At 47.8% G+C, this 19,400-nt stretch overlaps 1 protein-coding gene across 1 annotated transcript in view; it reads right to left on the bottom strand.

Annotated features, from left to right (window-relative positions):
- Positions 1–427: 427 nt before the first annotated feature.
- The window catches only part of ntng2b (netrin g2b), a gene marked incomplete at its 5' end in the record, with an annotated part of 21,436 nt that continues 2,463 nt past the window's right edge, over positions 428–19,400 (bottom strand). Inside the window, 5 exons of the mRNA XM_084483271.1 lie at positions 428–1,665; positions 3,243–3,377; positions 5,025–5,192; positions 16,153–16,182; positions 18,485–18,657. Coding sequence (XP_084339397.1) covers positions 1,442–1,665; positions 3,243–3,377; positions 5,025–5,192; positions 16,153–16,182; positions 18,485–18,657 — 730 coding nt within the window. The 3' untranslated portion in view covers positions 428–1,441. The remainder of the gene's footprint in view (positions 1,666–3,242; positions 3,378–5,024; positions 5,193–16,152; positions 16,183–18,484; positions 18,658–19,400) is intronic.

The following is a 19,400-nucleotide window of genomic DNA, read 5'->3' as shown; positions in this document are numbered from 1 at the left end:
CTCTCTCTCTCTCAGAGTGGGTTTCATCATCGGTGCTTTGTTTAATGTCAGTTTAAAATAGAATGAAATACACTGAATTAATAACTTGCAGTGAAGGTTCTCATTTGCTTTTCGTAAAGTCCAGCCCCTGTGCTGAATACCGATCATTTGGCTAATGTCAACAGATCATTGAATACACCGACAGTCCGCTCACACACACACACACACACACACACACACACACACACACACACACACACACACACACACACACACACACACACACACACGCACACACACACACACACACACACACACACAGTGGAATACAATCTCATTTGTAATAGTTGTAAATGTCATTTGTTATAATTTATTGTAACTCCAAACAAAAATAATTTCTACAAAAAATATTCAAATAATGTCATATAATATTGATACTTTGTTGATATTTTCTCTTTCTTTTTAGATTTCTGATAAGGTAAATTCTGTTTCCTGAATACTGTGTCAAGATAAAATCTCGCTAAGTGTGGCAACAATCACTCATTCCTATCACGACCATAATAGTGGCTAAATTTGTATTATTCATAATGGTCAGGATGTTATATTAATATATGTATAATCTCAGCGACTGTTAGTGGGCACATTAAATACAATGACATGAGAAACAGAAGAAATCAAATGCAGCAGAAATAGAAGAAAATGTGAAATCAAGTCCAATTTGTTGTAAAATGAAACCTAGTTAATCCTCTACTTCGGCTCCAGCAGCATACAGACCCCCCCCACCCCTCACTCCCCCCCAGCCCAGACCCTCAGGCCCCAGCAGTCTGCTGCTGGAGAGCTCCTGGTCTCAACTCATGGAAATCAAGAGCAAAACAAAAGTCTTTGTGTGCAGCAGCAGTCTGTCCTCTGAAGTGAGTGTGAGTGGCTTGGCTTAGTGTTGGATCCTCTTTTAGTTTGACACTTTTTGGTATGACGCGTGTTCTCCAGCTCTGGATAAAGGGAAGAGACAGTGGTTGGTTCGCTCTGACGCCCCTCCCTCTCCGCCGTGCCCCCCCCCACCCCCCCTGAGCTGGCCCCCTGCCTCTCTCCGTGTGTCCCTGTGTGTGTGTGTCTGTACACACACCTGAGAAAAGGCCCGGTAACAGTAACAGTCCAGTGGTGTGATTGTACCGTGTGTGTGTGTGTGTGTGTGTTTGTATGTAAACGTGTGTGTGTCATGTTTCAGTTCTGTCTTTGCGAGTTCATTAATATGCATATATGAGCGCGTGTTGTGGGTGTGTTGTGTATACGTGTGTGTGTGTGAGCTGGCAGCGCTGCATGTATATATGCACACGCCGCACCACAGAGCAGTCCTCCACGGGGCCGCGCCCGGGCCACGCCTCCACCCCTCGCTCCCTCCCGTGCAGACGCGGCCGCCCCTCAGCGCGGCCGTGGTTCTATCTGAGGGCGGGGGCCGGGCCGCTCAGGGGGACGTTAGGGGGCCCAGGAGGAGGAGGAGGAGGAGGCTGCAGACCAGCAGGGGGGCGGGGGTCCGGGGGGCCGGGGCGGCGCTGCAGTCCTGGCCGTCCTCACAGCGCGACTGCTGGCACAGGACCCCCTTGAACTCGGCCGGGCAGACGCACCTCTGGCCCTGGTAGCAGCTGCCCCCGTTCTGACACAGCAGCAGCTCCTCGTCACACATGTCGGCTGCGGAGGGACGGGGGGGGGGGGGGGGGGGGGCAGAGGAACAGACAGAGGGGGGGGGGGGGGGGCAGAGGGGGGGTGGGGGGGGGGGCGACAGAGACCAACGTGAAACAGGAGGAAGAGTCGCAGGCAACATGGAGGAGAGTGTGCAAAGTGACAGAGTGACAGGCGGTAAAGAGGCATTGGGGGAGTGGAGAGAGAGAGGAGAGGAGGGAGAGGTGTGTGAGAGGAGCGACAGATGGGAGGAGGGGTGTAGGAGGAGGTGGGGGGACGATAGGAAACAGACAGGGAAGAGGTGGGAGGAGGTGGGAGGAAACAGACAGGGGAGGAGGTGGGAGGAGGACACAAAAATCCAGGGCAAAAAGAACAAGGTAGGAAGGAGACGGAGACGGAGAGGGAGAGAGAGATCAAGAGAGGGCGAGAGAGAGAGAAGAGGTAAGATAAATCCTGCAGCCTGGGGGACAACACGCTGCTACACCTGGTGCTGTCACTGTGTCTCCCTCTGGGTGACCACAGAGTGTACATCAGTCTGTGTTCTCGGTCTCCCTCTGGGTGACCACAGAGTGTACATCAGTCTGTGTTCTCTTAAGGGTCTATATGTTGTGCTAATCTTTGGACCATAGCAGAATGTCATTAAAAAGCAATAACCCGGCATTAGAGGAAACAGAGAGTATTAATACTGCGCCACTTGACCTAGAAATGGGCCTAAAAATAGAACGGGACGAGTGCTTCTTCCTGTCTGAGATCCTTAACTACTCTAAAGAAGTCTTTGTGTTCCTACAGGATGACCTACAGCTCCATGCATTATGCCTGTCTGCATGTTGGGCTATGTGTTTCTATGTGTGTGTGTGATTGTGTCTATATGTGTGTGTGTGTGTGTGTGTGTCTATATATGTGTGTGTGTGTGTGTGTGTGTCTATATGCATGTGGGTGTGTCTTTGTGTGTGTGTGTGTGTCTATATGCATGTGTGTGTGTGTGTGTGTGTGTGTGTGTGTGTGTGTGTGTCTATACGTGTGTGGGTGTGTCTTTGTGCGTTGAGTGTGTAAGCTGATGTGTAGAGCAGCGTCTGACTGCTGGATGTGTGATTGTGGCGTGGTGCCATAACGAGGTCAGGGGTGACAGGGTCATCAATTAAAGGAGCAAGTGATGCTGCTAACGAGCTTCATGATCCACTCCCCCCGGACCGGAGGATACAGCCAGCGCTCAGCGGCTAAGAAACACCATTCATTAACATGAGCAGTCTGCTACACCCTGAACGCACACACACACACACACATATAGACACACACATATAGACACACACATATAGACACACACACACACACACATATAGACACACACATATAGACACACACATATAGACACACACACACACATATAGACACACACACACACACACTCACACACACACATATAGACACACACACACACACATATAGACACACACATATAGACACACACACACACACACACACACACACAGACACACACACAGACATAGACACACACACACACACACACACACACACACACACACACACACACACACACACACACACACCGCCCTCCCCTGACTCACGGTAGCAGCCTTGTTTCCAGTAGTACCCGGGGTGGCAGTCGTCACACTTGGGCCCCGTGGCGCCCTCTCTGCACTGGCAGTAGCCCGTGGCGTTGCAGCGGTCGTGGACGGAGCCCAGCTGGTTACAGTTACACTCTGGGGGGGGGGGGGGGGAACAGACAGGTGGAGTCATGTGAAGCCTTTGAGGATTGGATCCTTTGGTACGTATATATTTATAAACGTATATATTTATACACGTATATATTTATAAACGTATATATTCATAAACGTATATATTTATAAACGTATATATTTATAAACGTATATAGGCCATATATTTTGGTGTATATTAGTATTCTGGTTGATCATTTAAAAAGTAGTGTTGCTGCATCTATTTAATCCTGTTTTCCATTGTAGTGTTGACCATTGATGTTTGTGTTAATTTGTGTTTTCTAAATATAAATACTACAGTAGAGTACTACAGTACTAGGGCTGCTCTTTGCTCAGCCCCTGCATGTGTAATCATTTGTTTGTACCGTAGAGATGATGTGATGGTGAAAGGTCTTATTTAGTGGCACACCTGAAGCCAAAGGTTGGGGCCCACTAGTTGACCCTTTGATCTCACCCACTGAGCTCAACAATGATTGAGATCCCAAAAATAAATGTAGTCATTATATAACTATAGTTATAATTAGTCTATCACAAGAGTGACGGACTGTGTGATGGATAAAAACAATCCAACTTGAATATGGAATGAAGGTTAGGATTAGGATCCCTCTCTCGAAAGAAGAGGAGCACAATAGAGTTGTTTCTCATTTAAAAGCAATATCAAATGATGCATTATATTCATAGGGTTCCATCATTCATCCAACGCCTCACTGCATGCTACAGTTTCATAGGTGTGTTTCGAGGTCATGGTTATTTATGTGTTTTCCTTTGTCTGTGTGTGTGCGTGTGGCTGTCCATGTAGGTGTGTCAATATGTGTGTGTGTGCATGGTCGTGTCGGTGTAGGTGTGTGTGTGTGTGCATGTATAAGTGTGTCAGTGGGTGTCTGTGGGTGTTTGTGTGTGTGTATGCCCACGTTTATGTGTGTGCATGCGCACATGTATGTGTGGTGTGACAGGACTAAACTGTGTGTGTCAGGTTGATGCTACTGAGTGGCTAGCGTGGCCCTGATGTTAGTTAGTATTATTTCTAACCATGTGTGCCAGTAGGCTGGCAGGGAGGCTAATGGGAGCGTATTTGTGCTGACTCTGACGCAGCGGCCCTCTGGTCTGCTCTACCCTCTGACCCCCTGCAGTCCACCCACAGATGGAGCCAACGCCACAACGCATTCCCACCTCGCAGCCCGCCGACGGCTGACCTTCTTAAACAAGGCGTGTTGTTAATTAAGGGAGAAATTAAAAATAAGGAGCAAAACAGCATGTACAGTAACCTGGGCTTTCTATTTTTCCCGGAGAATATGCAAATCTGGCGGGTATTTGGGGTGGCTGTTAATAATTTAGCAGTAGGAGGCAACACTGAGTTGAGAGCAACGCTCTACAAACGCCCCCAAAAAAAGAATGCACTTACAATGCACTACAAATAAATAAATACATCTATTTATAAAACACATAAATAAATACATGTTTTTACTCCTCCTCTGGGGAATAAAAAAATAAACAGGAAATAATTTGAATAACTTAATATGACCTGATTTGTTATGAACTTCTTATGAAAGAGTTCACGCTTGTTTCTAAAATATAGCCGACCTCCCAAGGTCTCCCCTTTTTAAAGGTGAACTTCTAGTGACTTCCACTGACCCACGCAGACGCTCTCGTCGTCCAGCTCGGCCGTGGCGTTGCGGAAGTACCCCAGGCGGCAGTGCTGGCAGTTCTGTCCGCGGGTGTTGTGCTTGCAGCTGACACACGTCACGATGTTCAGGTAGTCGATGTAGCTGCAGCGGTTGGAATGGCCGTAGCACTCACAGTCTGGAGGAGAGAGGGCACGTAGCTTAGCTCCACGTAGCTTAGCTCCACGTAGCTGCTCCTGGCTGGTGATGCACAATGGAGGCCTACATGGAGGCCTGCACTTGGGGCACGTGAATTAGAAATGTGTGATGTGTTACAGTATGTGTGTTACAGAATGTTAATTATGATGTGTCCCTTTTATTGCTCAGGCTCTATAAATAGAGCTATTTATAGATAGTCTTCAATAATTTCTACGTGTTATGAGATGGGTTGCTAATGTATGGGGACGTTAAATGTCTTTTGTGGAGGTTTTATATGTCACGAATGAAGGGCTAAGATCTTAGCTTTGATTTATCTGTAAATATCCTCATTGATGAACATTTTTACAAAACATTTCCTAATGCGAGCGATGCCTCAGTGTGAAGAATGTGACCAGTGTTCACACGTAACATAGAGAACACAGGAGGTTCCAGAGAGGCTGTTTATACAGCAGGACGCTTCACAAACCAACTGGTAATGGGTGATTAAGTGATACTCGTTATAATAATAATAATTACGGGTGTTTGGGTTTTATCTTCTATATATATCTATATTTTGATGGTAGGTATGTCTGTGGGAGGGGGTGTTGAGGTGGGACAGGCTGCCATAGCTCTGTGTGTTGGGTCTTTCATTAAGACTGCATTGAGCTTCACAAGCTGCAGCAGCTCCAGCGTGAACCCCAGCTGCAAGGCACGGCTGTCCTCCGAAGAGGCCTGCTGCCGCACGTGTTCATGCAAATACACATTTAAATACACATAACAAAAAGAAGGGAGCTTAGCTGTTTAATCAGCCGTCATGTGATTATTGTATTATTGTTTGGTTGATGAGCCCAGCTGAAATATTAATGGTTTTAAAGGGAGAGACCCATAAAGTCGCTCTCTCTGGTAACTGAGCAGAGATAGAGAGAGAGAGCGCCTAATGAAATATAGATCAATTACTCCATAGACAAGAGTGGCAGTTGGACACAGTTCTCTCTCGTAAAATTAACCAAAACATCCAGAAGCTTCCCAGTGTGTGTTTACTGGTTGGTAATCGCCTCTCGATCGGTGGGTCACATGGTGTAATGGGACCAGTCGGTGGTTACATGGTGTTGTAATGGGCAGCCTGGGTCTGCTGACCCCTCCAGCCCCACGGAGGGAGGACACACAGGGAAGACAAACAAACAACCTGCAAGGTGACAACTTTGGAACAAAATGTAGTGTCCATTCCTGTTTTGCAATGTGCACGTGTTGTACGTTGGCCCCCCCACCCCTAGATTCTGCCTCTTTAAAACGAGGTGGTTGTGTCTAAACGTCTACACCCCAGCGCCCCCCCCCCCCCCCCCCCCCCCCCCCCCCCCACCCCCCCCCCAAACCCCTGGAGACCCCGCCTCACTCGGTCCTGGGCGCTGGTCTTACCTTTGAAATCGTCGTATATGATTCCAAACAACTGTCTGGCCTGGGGCCCTCCCGAGATCAAGAGCTCCAGAAGCCCTTCAGGGATTAAAGGAATGTGAGGTTTAACACTCTGCTGGAGTCGTCTGCCGGCACTACGGCGCTACGCTACTCACACGCGGCTGGAGCCTGTGGGGCGGTGCTCGGTGCTATGGAGAGGGCAGAGCTAACGTAGGGGCCATGGGAAACTAGCAGCTATGAAGCCACTCTGTTCAAGCACCAGCAGCTTCTGCACATCAGTCAGCTTCGTAGGTCAAGCTCTAAGCTCTACTGTAGATACACACTGCAGACATTAACAGGTAGATACTGTAGATAGATAGATAGAGATAGAAAGATAACTAGAAGGATAGAGATAGAAAGATAGATAGGGATATTTATATAAATATAGATAGAGAGATAGATAGTAAGAGATGGATGGATAGATATATAAATACAAAGATAGCAGCTAATAAGCAGCATTATTATAACCACATTGTTATAATAATGCTGCTATAGACTCAGAACTACTGAAGTGGAACTACACCACTACGCTCCTCCAGGAGGTCCCTCCTCCTCCTGGTGGGCGTCCTCCTCCTCCTCCTCCCAGAGGAGCTGCTCCCCTCCTCCTCCTCCTCCTCCCAGAGGAGCTGCTCCCCTCCTCCTCCTCGTGTCAGATGGACAGTGATCACTGTGAAGGAGCAGGTAACTAATGCACACAGCGACGGGCTCCTCTCTGGCCCTCCAGCCTACAGCCAGGGGCCTCCAGCCTACAGCCAGGGGCCTCTAGCCTCCAGCCAGGGGCCTCCAGCCTACAGCCAGGGACCCACAGCCCTACAGCCAGGGGCCCACAGCCCTACAGCCAGGGGCCTACAGCCTACAGCCAGGGGCCCACAGCCCTACAGCCAGGGGCCTACAGCCTACAGCCAGGGGCCCACAGCCCTACAGCCAGGGGCCCACAGCCCTACAGCCAGGGGCCCCTGTGGCACCAAGAGGGTTCACCTGTCAGCTGACAGCGGTCATCAGCCAGCGGGAGCGTGAAGGAAGGACTGAAAGATGTGTTGATATTTATTTAATATGTCTGAGTTCAACCAAAACAATATATGCCATTTGGTGGATGCTTTTGTGCAAAGCGCCAACACCCTGATGGCGTCCATTGTAGGCTGTACCACGGACCCGATGACTCATCTAATGACTCGTGGCCCCGGGCCAAACGTTCTGCTTTGTACGTGCATCAGCAACTCTGTATGTGTGGCTTCAGTATCGGGCTGCCCCCACGTCTAAAGGGAATGGGGACTGTACTATGACCCTGTAGAGGTTCATCTAGCACTGGGCTGTACTTTGACCCTGTAGAGGTTCATCTAGAACTGGGCTGTACTATGACCATGTAAAGGTTCATCTAGCACTGGACTGTACTATGACCATGTAAAGGTTCATCTCTGGTTGTTTCTGCAGCACCTGGCCCAGGTTCATGTGCCTCCACTTGAACAGGATCTGTTAGTGAAACATCACCGTTACACACAAAGGACTTCAGGGCTTCTTGGTTTCCCCTAAAGCAACACCCTGCGTTCCCTGTGTTGCCTGTGAAACGTCTTCGTCAAGGATCTGGCTTTCTTGGTTGATTGGAGTAGGCGGGACTATGCACAGAGACCTCTTTACAATCATTTACATACTCTTACATACTTTTAACCCCCTTGCATGCAAGAATGAGTAGACTACATCTGAGTGTAGGCTACAAACAGGATTAACTATTTATAAGTGGCAAAATGCCAACATATTCTTTATTTTGCTGACCACTTGTTTTTTATCCCGACGAACGCCTCGTAAGGAACGTTCCTCTGGTACTTTTTCGTAGATCGCACCATCTTTCCCCGTCTTCGTTAAATGCGACTGCATCACCTTCTCTCTCATGATGGTCAGCAACTCGTGGAGTTCACCATTTCTCCAGTTAGAACTCCTCATGTTGATATCGCTCCGTCATCAACACCTCTACCCAAGTCCCTGGAACCGCGGAGCCATCTAACTGCATTTACATGAAAATGAAACCCCCAATATGTGTAGGGTCTGAGAGGGTAAATTGAGGTGCAAAATCAACGTGCGGACCATCCCGGGAATAAGGCGGGTATAAGACTGGCATATTTGGCAGTGTAAAAAGGGTTGGTGGCTGTTTGATGCTGAACTACAGCGGATCAGCACTGGGGTTCCTCTATGCTGCACACATCAAAAAACATACAAAAAAAGTATCCAAATGCCTCTTTAAGAATTAAGTTCTTGTAGTACAAACAACCTTTCATGTTGAACCATTTTCTGTGTAAGTTCACAGTATCTCCCTCACTGTAACGAGCTCCGTGCACATGCAACATTTATGAGTCTTCATTGTTCTCCATCTGAATTTTTCTTTTCACTCTGTACCATTTTCCCCGAGGGCTTTATGCCATTCTCAGGGTGCTTTGCTTCTCTTTAAACCTTGTTCAATTCATAGAATACGGCAGAATAATGTTTTTGTTGAACTCACTGAAATGCAGCAAGGACAATATCATATTGATACACTTGTCAATATACAATTTGCACTAAACAATGTCAAATAATCCCAATAAGGAAAAACAAATCTCCCTCACCTGCATCAGGAACGTCATCGTCAGCTGTTCAACAAACTCTTTGCAGCCCTTTACTTTTCCTAAATACTGTTTGCATAACACTGTGGAATGACCAGGGGTATCATCATCTTGGAAGTAGGCCTACAGAAATTGATTAATGACTTTAGAGAAGAAGATAGCAGGTACATATAATAGCAGATGTCCGGAAGTCCGTCCAGCTAAATGCTTTTATCTTCCTACCCTTCACTGCTCAGACACTTGGCTTCAGTATCACTTTGCTTCACTTCTCCTTTCCACTACAGTAACGTGTATCGTCTGTGAATCAAGTAGCAGCCTCCTTTTAGCCCCTCCCAAACACAAAGGACCTGCTTTATGTATCAACACAATCACACAACGAATAGTGACGACTCCTGCAGAGCGGCCATGCCCTGCTCTAACGTCTAGTGGATGAAGACTGTGAGGCTCACTGCAGCCCAGGGCTGAAGGAGGTCCTCCCCGTGTGACCCTCCTCCTGGTGTCCTCCTCCTGGTGTCCTCCTCCCTACGCCCTCCGGCTGAGGCCTTCTCAGCAGTGGGGATTGCTACTATACCGGGGGGGGGGGGGGGTCCAATCTGCTGCTGCTACTGACAGCAGACCGGCAGAGATCTGTGTGATGCTCTTTAGGGTATACGTGTACCGCCCCCTCATCCAGACGCTCCCCACACTCACATCTTCAGTAGTTCTCATAGTGTGAGTGTTGCTGCCAGCTTCCCCCTGTGGAGTTCCCACCTTCTCCCTCCCTGAGGCTTTCTCCCACTCCCCCCACCCACTCTCTTCCCCCCCCCCCCCCACCCACTCTCTTTCCCCCCCCACCCACTCTCTATCCCCCCCCCACCCACTCTCTATAACACACCCACACCCACACCAACACCGACACCCCCGTGGCTCACATCTGTTCTCCCGGCACCAGGAACATCTCAATCCTCCCCCCAACCCCCAACACACGGCTGGCATTGAGCCACCGCTATCCCTTTATCAAAGTGAAACACCCCACCCATCTCCACGCTCCCACTCTCTCCTTTCTGGGCCAGCTTCTGGTACCACAAGCATACCCATCTCCTCCTCTCTCTTATCAACTCTCATCCATCACTACCTGAGAAGGGGAGGAAGGTCGTACCAAAGGTATAAAGCATTATTATGATTATTATTATTAGTCAGCTTGTTAGCTCTGGGAGAGGGAGGTGGGGTAGGATTGGAATGGCGCCCGGTGTAAATCTTAATCAGCTCACCATCCAGTGTCTCGTCAGACATGAGGTGCCAGAGTATTTGGATTCCCCAATGTTTATTCCGAGCGTTAGATTAGTTGGACAGTGTGTGCCAATAAGTGTTTGTCTGGGTCTATGAGTTTGTGTGTGTTTGTGAAATATGTGTGTGCGTGTTTCTGAATGTGTGTATTTGTATGCACACATTCTTTATTTCTGTGGGTGTGCATATGTGTGCGTGTATGTGTGTAACGAGTGTGTAACTAGTTGTGTGCATAAATGCGTGCTTTTCTCAGTCTGTCTGTAACTGTTGGTGTGCGTGTGCGTGTTAGTGTTTTTGTATGTGTCAGTAATTGTTTGTGTGCGTGTGTGTGTGCGTGTCAGTGTTTGTGTATGTGTCAGTAATCGTGTGTGTGCGTGTGCGTGTCTCTGAAGAAGGGCTCTGTGTGTCTGAACAATGAAGAATCACCGTTAAGTGGACCAGTACCTTCATTGGCCCTCCACTGCCAATACTACTCCACCCATCGCTCTTCAGCCCAGCTCCACCCCCCCCTCCACCCTCCTTGTCTCCGTAGAGCCACTCACATCCACACTCATCCACATTAACTAGATTTCAATGTCACTACATGGGCCTGATTGAATTAGTTACCTTAGTCGAAATGTTATCTGATACAACGCTGGCTAACATTATGGCAGGATGCATAGAACAAGAGCAGGCGATTCAATTAGTTCAGCTGAAATTTTACGAGGTAACACAACATGCAAGACATCAGGTTGACTTAAATTGAGAATGATACTTATTATACCCTACTGTACTACCTCTACTCTAGGTTCAGCTATTACACTATATGGCTATTGCAGTCTGTAACAGTAATCTAGATCTATGGGTGTGGCTTACCCTCTTTCTCTTCCAGCCTTGACTCTGACAGTTTGGTTTCGAGAAAACTTGGAACAGCATTTAGATTGGTCTCTTGTGGGACAGGACGTGTGGACGTTTCAGATCGTCCTGGAGGTAGTTTAGTCTCTTCAGCATGTGGAGAAGGTAGCTCTCCAGAAGCAACCAGGAGAGGTCGGGTCACTTGTTTGACAAGTGGACCCACCAGCTCTGACTCTTGACTGGTGATTGGCTCTGGGTGCCTGGTGGAAGCGGTGGGATTGTTCTCCTCTGAGGGGACAGGCGTGAAGGGGGCAGAAAGATCCCCGTCCGTGGGAGGTGGTAGAGGTCCAGGGGACTCTGTGCCAGATGAGGTCTGAGATACGGTGGAGGTGGTAGAAGACAACGTCTGTGTCTCAGTGTCGGCTGGGGTCGAGCCCTCCATGCCAGCAGCTAGTGTGGGAGACGTCCCTGCTACGTCTGAGGCATCGGTGATGGTAGGGAGAGACAAGGAGGAACACAGTGAGGAAGGAGGAGGCTAGGCCCTAGGCATTAGCATACGAGATGCTGCCTCAGATGGTTTGTGCATTCCCTCTCCTCTCTCTCTCACCTGTGTACTGTGTGAGTGGAACACATCCACAAGCACTGCACACACACACACGCATGCAGCGGGTGAGAACCACATTGCAAGTGTGATCTCATACTGCTGAGAGAGGTTAAAGCTGAGGCGCTGAGCGTAGCATGGCTTTAGCATGGTGTTTTCTCAGCATAGCATGGTGTTTTCTATCTTTTTTACGTCTGTTGAAGGTGTGACTGTTGTGTGAATATCCTGGGAAGAGGAAACCTTTACACAGTCGTATTGTTATGATTCATGTTCAAGTTTTACAAGCTAATTGCATGTTTATTATTTATATTTAATGTGGAGGGATATATATTTTTATATTATCAGCAATTGTTCTAAAGATATCCCAGAGACAACTTTGTTTGTTTGTTATATTTATTCAAACCAATTATTGACTATACAAAAAATATTGTCAGACCTTCATTTACAATTATAAACTGTTTTTATGTGGGTTAAAGTAAAATAGTATTGTATGCATTGCATCTCATTGACCTAAGCTTAGGGACCACAATACCATCGTCATTACAAAGATATACCCAACTTTATTCTACATTTAAAGCACAGAATAAACCCAGGTAAGGTCCACTGCACACTAGTGGGACACTACCAGGTTTTTAATGGACCTGCAGCTATACAGCTAGGTGTGGTTCTAGTACTACTGTCTAGTTAGGGTGGACCATAAGGTTCCTCAGTCCTAGTGCAGTCCTTCCTACCTGTAAGGGTTTGAGAACTGAGCTCTGGTTTGGTGTACAGGGCGGACTCTATGCAAAAGGAAAAGAGGTTTGAATCTAAGTATAGTTGAGAGATTTCTGCTTATTTACCCCATGCAGCAGCACCCAGTCACTGAAGGGCTGAGCTGAATTATTGCGTAATCCTGTGACATGTGCCAGTCTGTCTGCACAGATGGACTGACTAACTGTCCCCTGACACACACGCACACACACACACACACACAAACAGGCACGCACACACACACACACACACACACACACACACACACACACACACACACACACACACACACACACACACACACACACACACACACACACAAACAAACAGGCACGCAGGAAGGATGGCAGGAGGGTGGGGTGCTGTACTCATTTACTCTCATTTATTCACACTCTAATGCATAGAGAAACATGTCAGCGGCCCAGTACAGACAGACTGACGTAGGCAGGCTATGTGGGTCACGCACCCACCCACCCACACACGCACGTACGTACGCACGCACGCACGCACACACGCAGACACACACACACACACACACACACACACACACAAACACATTTGCATCTAATGACATAATTTGCAGCTTGCATATGTAACCAGCATTAATCATCACAAAAAAATAACAATAATAGCAATAATATTCCATGGCAGCTGTCAGTGTGAGCATTGCGATCAGCCATTACTACGACTTGACTTAACAGCAGACTAATGAAGACATCGGTATTCAGGAGGACCCCGGCGCCGCCCCCGACGGCACCGGGCTGAGTGACAGCAGGAACGTATTAATGGGTCACATGATGTCCTGGACATGCTCCCGCCTCGGCGGCGCGGCGGGGATTTAGAGAGAGAGGTTTTAAGCGAGGAGGAGAATGAGGCTGAGACATTGTAGCCGTAATAGATATGTGTGTGCCTTTGATTTTGTATGAACTTCCATTATTGCGTGTTGCCTGTGTTGTGTATGATTGTGTGTGGGTATGGGTGCGCGTACTTTCTAATCTTGTGTCACTAATTAGATTTGCACATAGTTGTGTGTCTGCATGTATTCTGTTGTATTAAAGGTCTGAGCATGCAAACGCCCCCCCCCCACCATTTTTGGCAAGAAAATAACGGGTAGGGGTCACGGTGGGGTCACGTGGAGAGGGCTATAACCTTGTGAGGCTTAGGGTTTTAATTATTATTTTTTTCCCAGTTCTGCTAGCCACGCCCCCATGGACTGGCGCATCTCTCCCCTGGACCAATGGGCTGGGAGCCCGGCGGATCAGAGGCTCACCAGCGGCCGCGCTAATCCCCTCCGAGCGTGCGGGGCTCAGTGCACCTGGCCGTGGGAGGGAGATGATGATCCAGCGGCTAGAGAGCACTCCCCTCCTCCCCAGCCCCTCCCTCCCCAGCCCCTCCCCCCCCAGCCCCGCCCTGGAGCCGTGCTGCTGCTGTCCTCACTGCGTCTCTGCTCCTCTTCTGGTTTCGGACATTGTTCGATTTAGCACTTAGCTTAGCAACATGTCTAATACGTCATGGTCCCTGACCGGTTGAATGCTCCATAGCGCCGGGTGCAGGTTGCTAAGTGCTTCAATGAATTTCTTTGGGAGTAAAGACAATGTGTGTATGATGTCACAGCATATAGATGCTATTGTTGTGTTAAGTTGTACACTGTGTGTGTGTGTGTGTGCGCGTCTCCTCTCTCTAAAAGTGTCTGACGAAACTTCACTGGTGACATTTCATTGAGACCCAGGAGGAAGAGTATTTCGATCTGATCCTCCCGAACAACAACAAATCACTGACTCCCTGCTTCTCTTAATGTCGGCCGATAACAGTAACCAGAAAGAGACGCTGCGCCATAAAGAAAAGCCTTAATGCATTTCCGTATCTAAAAAGCAAAGTGTGATGACAGGGCAGTGGGCGCTGCCGGCCCCGCCCACCTGCTAAGTGCCTCTCCGCTGAACACCAGAGGGCCGCCGACTGCCAGGATGGCAGGTTTAAATTTAGCATGAGCAACTTCTGAGGACCACTTTACATAGGGCAGCTGACAGCACATGGCTGAAAGTCAGTCAGTCAGAACAAATAACGTCCAACTGTCTGATGGCCTGACGCTCTCACGGTCTGGCCAAGGACTGAACACGACATTTGAAGTTAATGTCCCTGAGATGCAGCGGCTGTACATTTTGAGACCTGGGGTGACTTGCTTTGTTAATGATGCATGCTGTACAGGCAAGCACAAATACACACAATGGCACAGCAACACATCCTGCACCCACCCCGCACACACGTCTTCCCCCCGTAACACGTCACAACTATAAACTACTACACTACTAACACTACTTCTATGATCTGGTTTATCATAACTAACCCGCTACTGATTGGCACCTTGCGGAGGTTCGGTGGTAGCCGTTGTTGAGCGTTCTCCCTCTGTGTTGGCAGTGGTGGGTATCGATGTTTTTTCACTTTCACTTTCATTTTCTGTGTCGTCTTCATTGTCACCTCCAGCCTCCTCCTCGGCTTCAGGGGGTATAAAAGGGACACTTATGGCTCTACTTCCTCTCCCTTTGGATAAGCATTACAGGTCAAACCGTGGCAATTTTTGACCATAGATTTGTGCTAGTCCTTTGTCAATATAACTGACTATAATCAAGCTCCCATCGTGTCTGCTGTTGGCCTGGTGTGATTGAATTAGCTTCATAGAGAGCGGTGCGTAAAGCAGGGGGACTTGTGCATGGCCAGTCTGGTTGTGGCGTCTCCCCGTGTGCTCCGTGGCGGTGGACCATGTGGAGGGAGCCCGGCTGTCAGGGTTGATGTAGCCACTTTGCCGATCGTTTCTGTCTAACAGCTCCGAGGCTGAGAGCCCCTCTCCACAGAGAGAATCCTTAATCAAATTCCCTTTTATTCCTGCCTCCCTGAGCTCTTCACCCGGAATCACACTGCATTACAACTCACTAACACATTCCCACATCCTCTTCTTCACTGCCTCTCTCTCTCTCTCTTTACCTCACTCCTTAGCTATCTCTCGCTCTCTCTTATTACCCTTCTCTCCCTCTATCTCTCCCTCTATCTATCTCTACATCTCTCTCTCGCTCTCTCTCTCTTTCTACCTCTCTCTCTTGGTCTCTCATCCTTCCCCTGTTGCGTTTCTTTTTCATCTATCAGCAGCACTGTTTGGAGTTAAAACAAAAAAGAAAAAGGGCAAATAGTGTTGAAGAAATGCCTGACGCCCTGATGGACCCAGAGAACAGGACTGATGGCCATGAACGCCATACCAGGCTGACGGAGAAATGAGATGCTACACATCTATAGGTAGATCCCATGAGAGGAGGGAATAGAGGAGTCACACACGGCAATACAACGGGAGGAGAGGTAGTAACTGAAGATCCATCAACAGACAGATGGAAATGAGAGGGGAAATGAGAGGGGTGGAGAAAGAGGATATGAACAACCACATCCTCTGCTTTCCTTTTGGCTTCCTTTTCTGTACTTACTGGAACCGGAGGGGGAACCAGCGATAGCACCTGGAAGAGAGAGAGAAGGAAGGGGAGATGAGTGTTTACTCATGCAGTGCCTTAACACCCGACGCTGGCTCACTTATCACACTCAGCTGGTGGAGACGGACTGGGCGTCTTTCAGAATAAGAGAATCTCTCGGAAGACTCTCAAGAGGCTTTGAAGTAGAAACCAAACGGCAAACGTACAGTCCTCTGAATACAGTGAACACGTAGAAAGCACTGAAGCCCAAAGACTTCTTTATGTTGGGTTTCTATGCCGTCATTACAGTGAAACACAATATACACATAACATATACAATTCCTGTTATGAGAGGCGTAGTGCTTATGCCCATTATTGAAGACGCATATCTTTAAAACATTATAACCTTCAAAGTGACCTGTGATGTATAGTGTACTTTAAAACGGAGGCAGGATGTCTGTGGGTTAAGGTATGAGAAACAATAAGATCATAGAAGTGCTGACAATGGAATAGACCAGCAAAACCATTTCGCTGTGTAGTGTGTGTGTGTGTGTGAGAGTGTGTGTGTTTGTGTGTGCTTTTCCCTGTGCATGTAAATGTGTAGGTCTGTGCAAGTGTCGGTGTCTGTAACTCTAAAAAGTGTAACAGTGAAAGTGTGTGTTTGTGTGCGTGCCTCTGTGTGGGTTCATGCATTTGTATATAGTGGGCTGTGAGTCACTGTGTGTGAATGTGTGAGAGAGAGAATGTCTGTTTGTTTGAGAGCTGAATCAAGGGAGGGGCTGGCCTAGATTATTCTTTTATCATAGGAAGCAGGCTATGTTCTCCAAGAGGACTTCCCCCACCAGCCCTCCTGCTGCTCCTGGTGTGTGAGGGAGAAGGAGACCATGAAGGAGCCCAGCTGTTACTTTCCTCGTCTGGTTCTAATGACATTGCTCTTCCCTGTAATCTGCACCCTCATTGATTGCTGCTTGTTTTCATTTATTACAATCACTGCATGAAAGGAATGAATGCGCTGAATCAACCGTAGTGTACTTATTATGGTCCATTTATGAAAATAACAGATTGATTTATTTTAAAATATAATACTATGTTAAATTATGTATGGTTGTTGGTTAATGATTTTTCGACAAAAGCGCAGTGCTAATCCTATCCACATGAATGAATTAAAAAAAAAACTGCATTAGTGAATAAGTGAATTAAAGAATTTCAATCAGTGAACATCTGGCTAGCGACCGACCCCAGCCAGTGAGGTCAGCCCCCTGCCTCAGTGTGGAGGGAGGGGCACCTTATTCCCAGGGTTAGCAGCCCAACTTTGAGATACTTTTTTAAGCTGGTACCACTGTGGTGAATGACCGCTCTTGGCTGGCGGTGCGACTCCATACAAAGTCAACGTAAAGAGTGTTCCAGGCGACTTTTGTCGTGAGAAAAACCTGCGGCGCGACTTGACGAATGCCGCGGCATGAACACCCTGGTACGGGCGAGCGCGTTCACGAGGATTTAGTAGCGCAACACGTCACGACGCGTCACTCGAGTTGTATGTGAACTTTGCCGCAACATTCACGTGATGACAGCCAATCAGCGCGTTCACTCCCTGAGTGAAGTAACATAACAGCCAATCAGTGTTCAACCTGCCAACCACTCCCTGCAGTCCAGAGTGAACCGCAGCGTGGAGGAAAAAGTGATTGTTGCCGTTTGCGACTCCCGGAGCTCTAGATATAATATAATATAAATATCTATATAATATAATATATTATATATAATATCACGGCTAAAAGCTGTGTGCGCCTCCGGATGATATTATGAATACAGTAGACTACGTCGGGTTCTCCGACGTCTGCTACTTCCACAAGAAGACTCGTAGTGGGGGGTTATCACGGCCATGGTGGAGAAGGAATTTGGGAAAGGTGCACTATACTACAAGTGTCACTATACTACAAGTGCACTATACTACAAGTGTCACTATACTACAAGTGTACTATACTACAAGTGTCACTATACTACAAGTGCACTATACTACAAGTGTCACTATACTACAATTGTCACTATACTACAAGTGTCCGAGGAGCTTAACCCACTTGGACGCATAAACCCCCGCTGGCCGGGCGCCAGGTCGAGTATGGAGCTGAGTACAAGGTTTACAAACACCGGAAAGAACATGGCATATATTACTCTGTTAAGACATATTACTGCATTTAATCAAATCTGAAGATGATTTTGTGTTCCCATCATTCATAACATGATAAAATAAAGGGGGGGGGGGGCACCAGGAATGGAACCCGGTCGCTGCGTTAGGCCTCAACGCGCCCCCGTTCATAACGTGATTGACTGATGAAATGGGAGTCATACGTACAGGTGTTGGGGGATCCGTTGGGCGCCGGCAGGTAGGAGCCAGCCTTCCAGGACTTGGCTTTGAAGCCCTTTTTGCAGCGCTGGCAGTCGGGGCCCGTGGTGTTGTGCTCACACTGGCACTGGAGGTTACCGTCCTGGAGCAGGCACTGGGAGGCGTGGAGGTTACACTTACACCTGCACCGACAGAGAGCACACACACCTGCGTCAGAAGACCTGTGTCAGGGGCTGTGTGTGTGTGTTAGAGAGAGAGACAGATCTTTTTTTGCATGACCTGTACTTTGAGACAGAGAGATATATTTTTGCATGACCTGCACTGTTAAAGAGAAGGAGGTTAGACCATGTTTCTCCTGTGACACCGTTTGTCCACCACTAGGCAAGGCAAGGCAAGGCAACTTTATTTATATAGCACTAGAAGGATGAGCTTGTTCAAATGTGTGTGGATCACAACGAGTTGTGTCAGGAAAGGACAGAAGAACAAAGGCATTCACCAACACACACGCCTGGATTCCTCTGGAGAGCTCACTTAGTTAATATGATTGCAATCAAAATATGAATTAGTATAATTGTTTTAATGTGTGACGCACAAATGTGTTGTTTGCTGAGAAGATGTTATATAAAGATAACAACCAATGCAAAAAAAACTGATGAGTAACAAAAGGTGTGCACCTGTGTATAGGAGTGGAAATACAAGACCCAACTAAGCAGAACTGAGAGACCTCGGCTGTACCATCCCTAACGTGGGAGCATAATGCACAGTCACCAGGCACACCGGGTACTTCATATATTTTCTCCAGACCACTGGTTCATCCGTCGTTGAAAAATAACTTTAAACATTAAACTTGTGCTTTTTTGTCATAAATATACAAGTACACTTTCAGTCTGAAACTGTGAGTAATAGAGAAAAGGTTCACTGGCAT

This window comes from Micromesistius poutassou, assembly GCF_964030765.1.
Source record: "Micromesistius poutassou genome assembly, chromosome: 18".
Lineage (NCBI taxonomy): Eukaryota > Metazoa > Chordata > Actinopteri > Gadiformes > Gadidae > Micromesistius > Micromesistius poutassou.
Note: the sequence above shows the minus strand (reverse complement) of the source record. Positions and strands in the feature narration are given on the sequence as shown.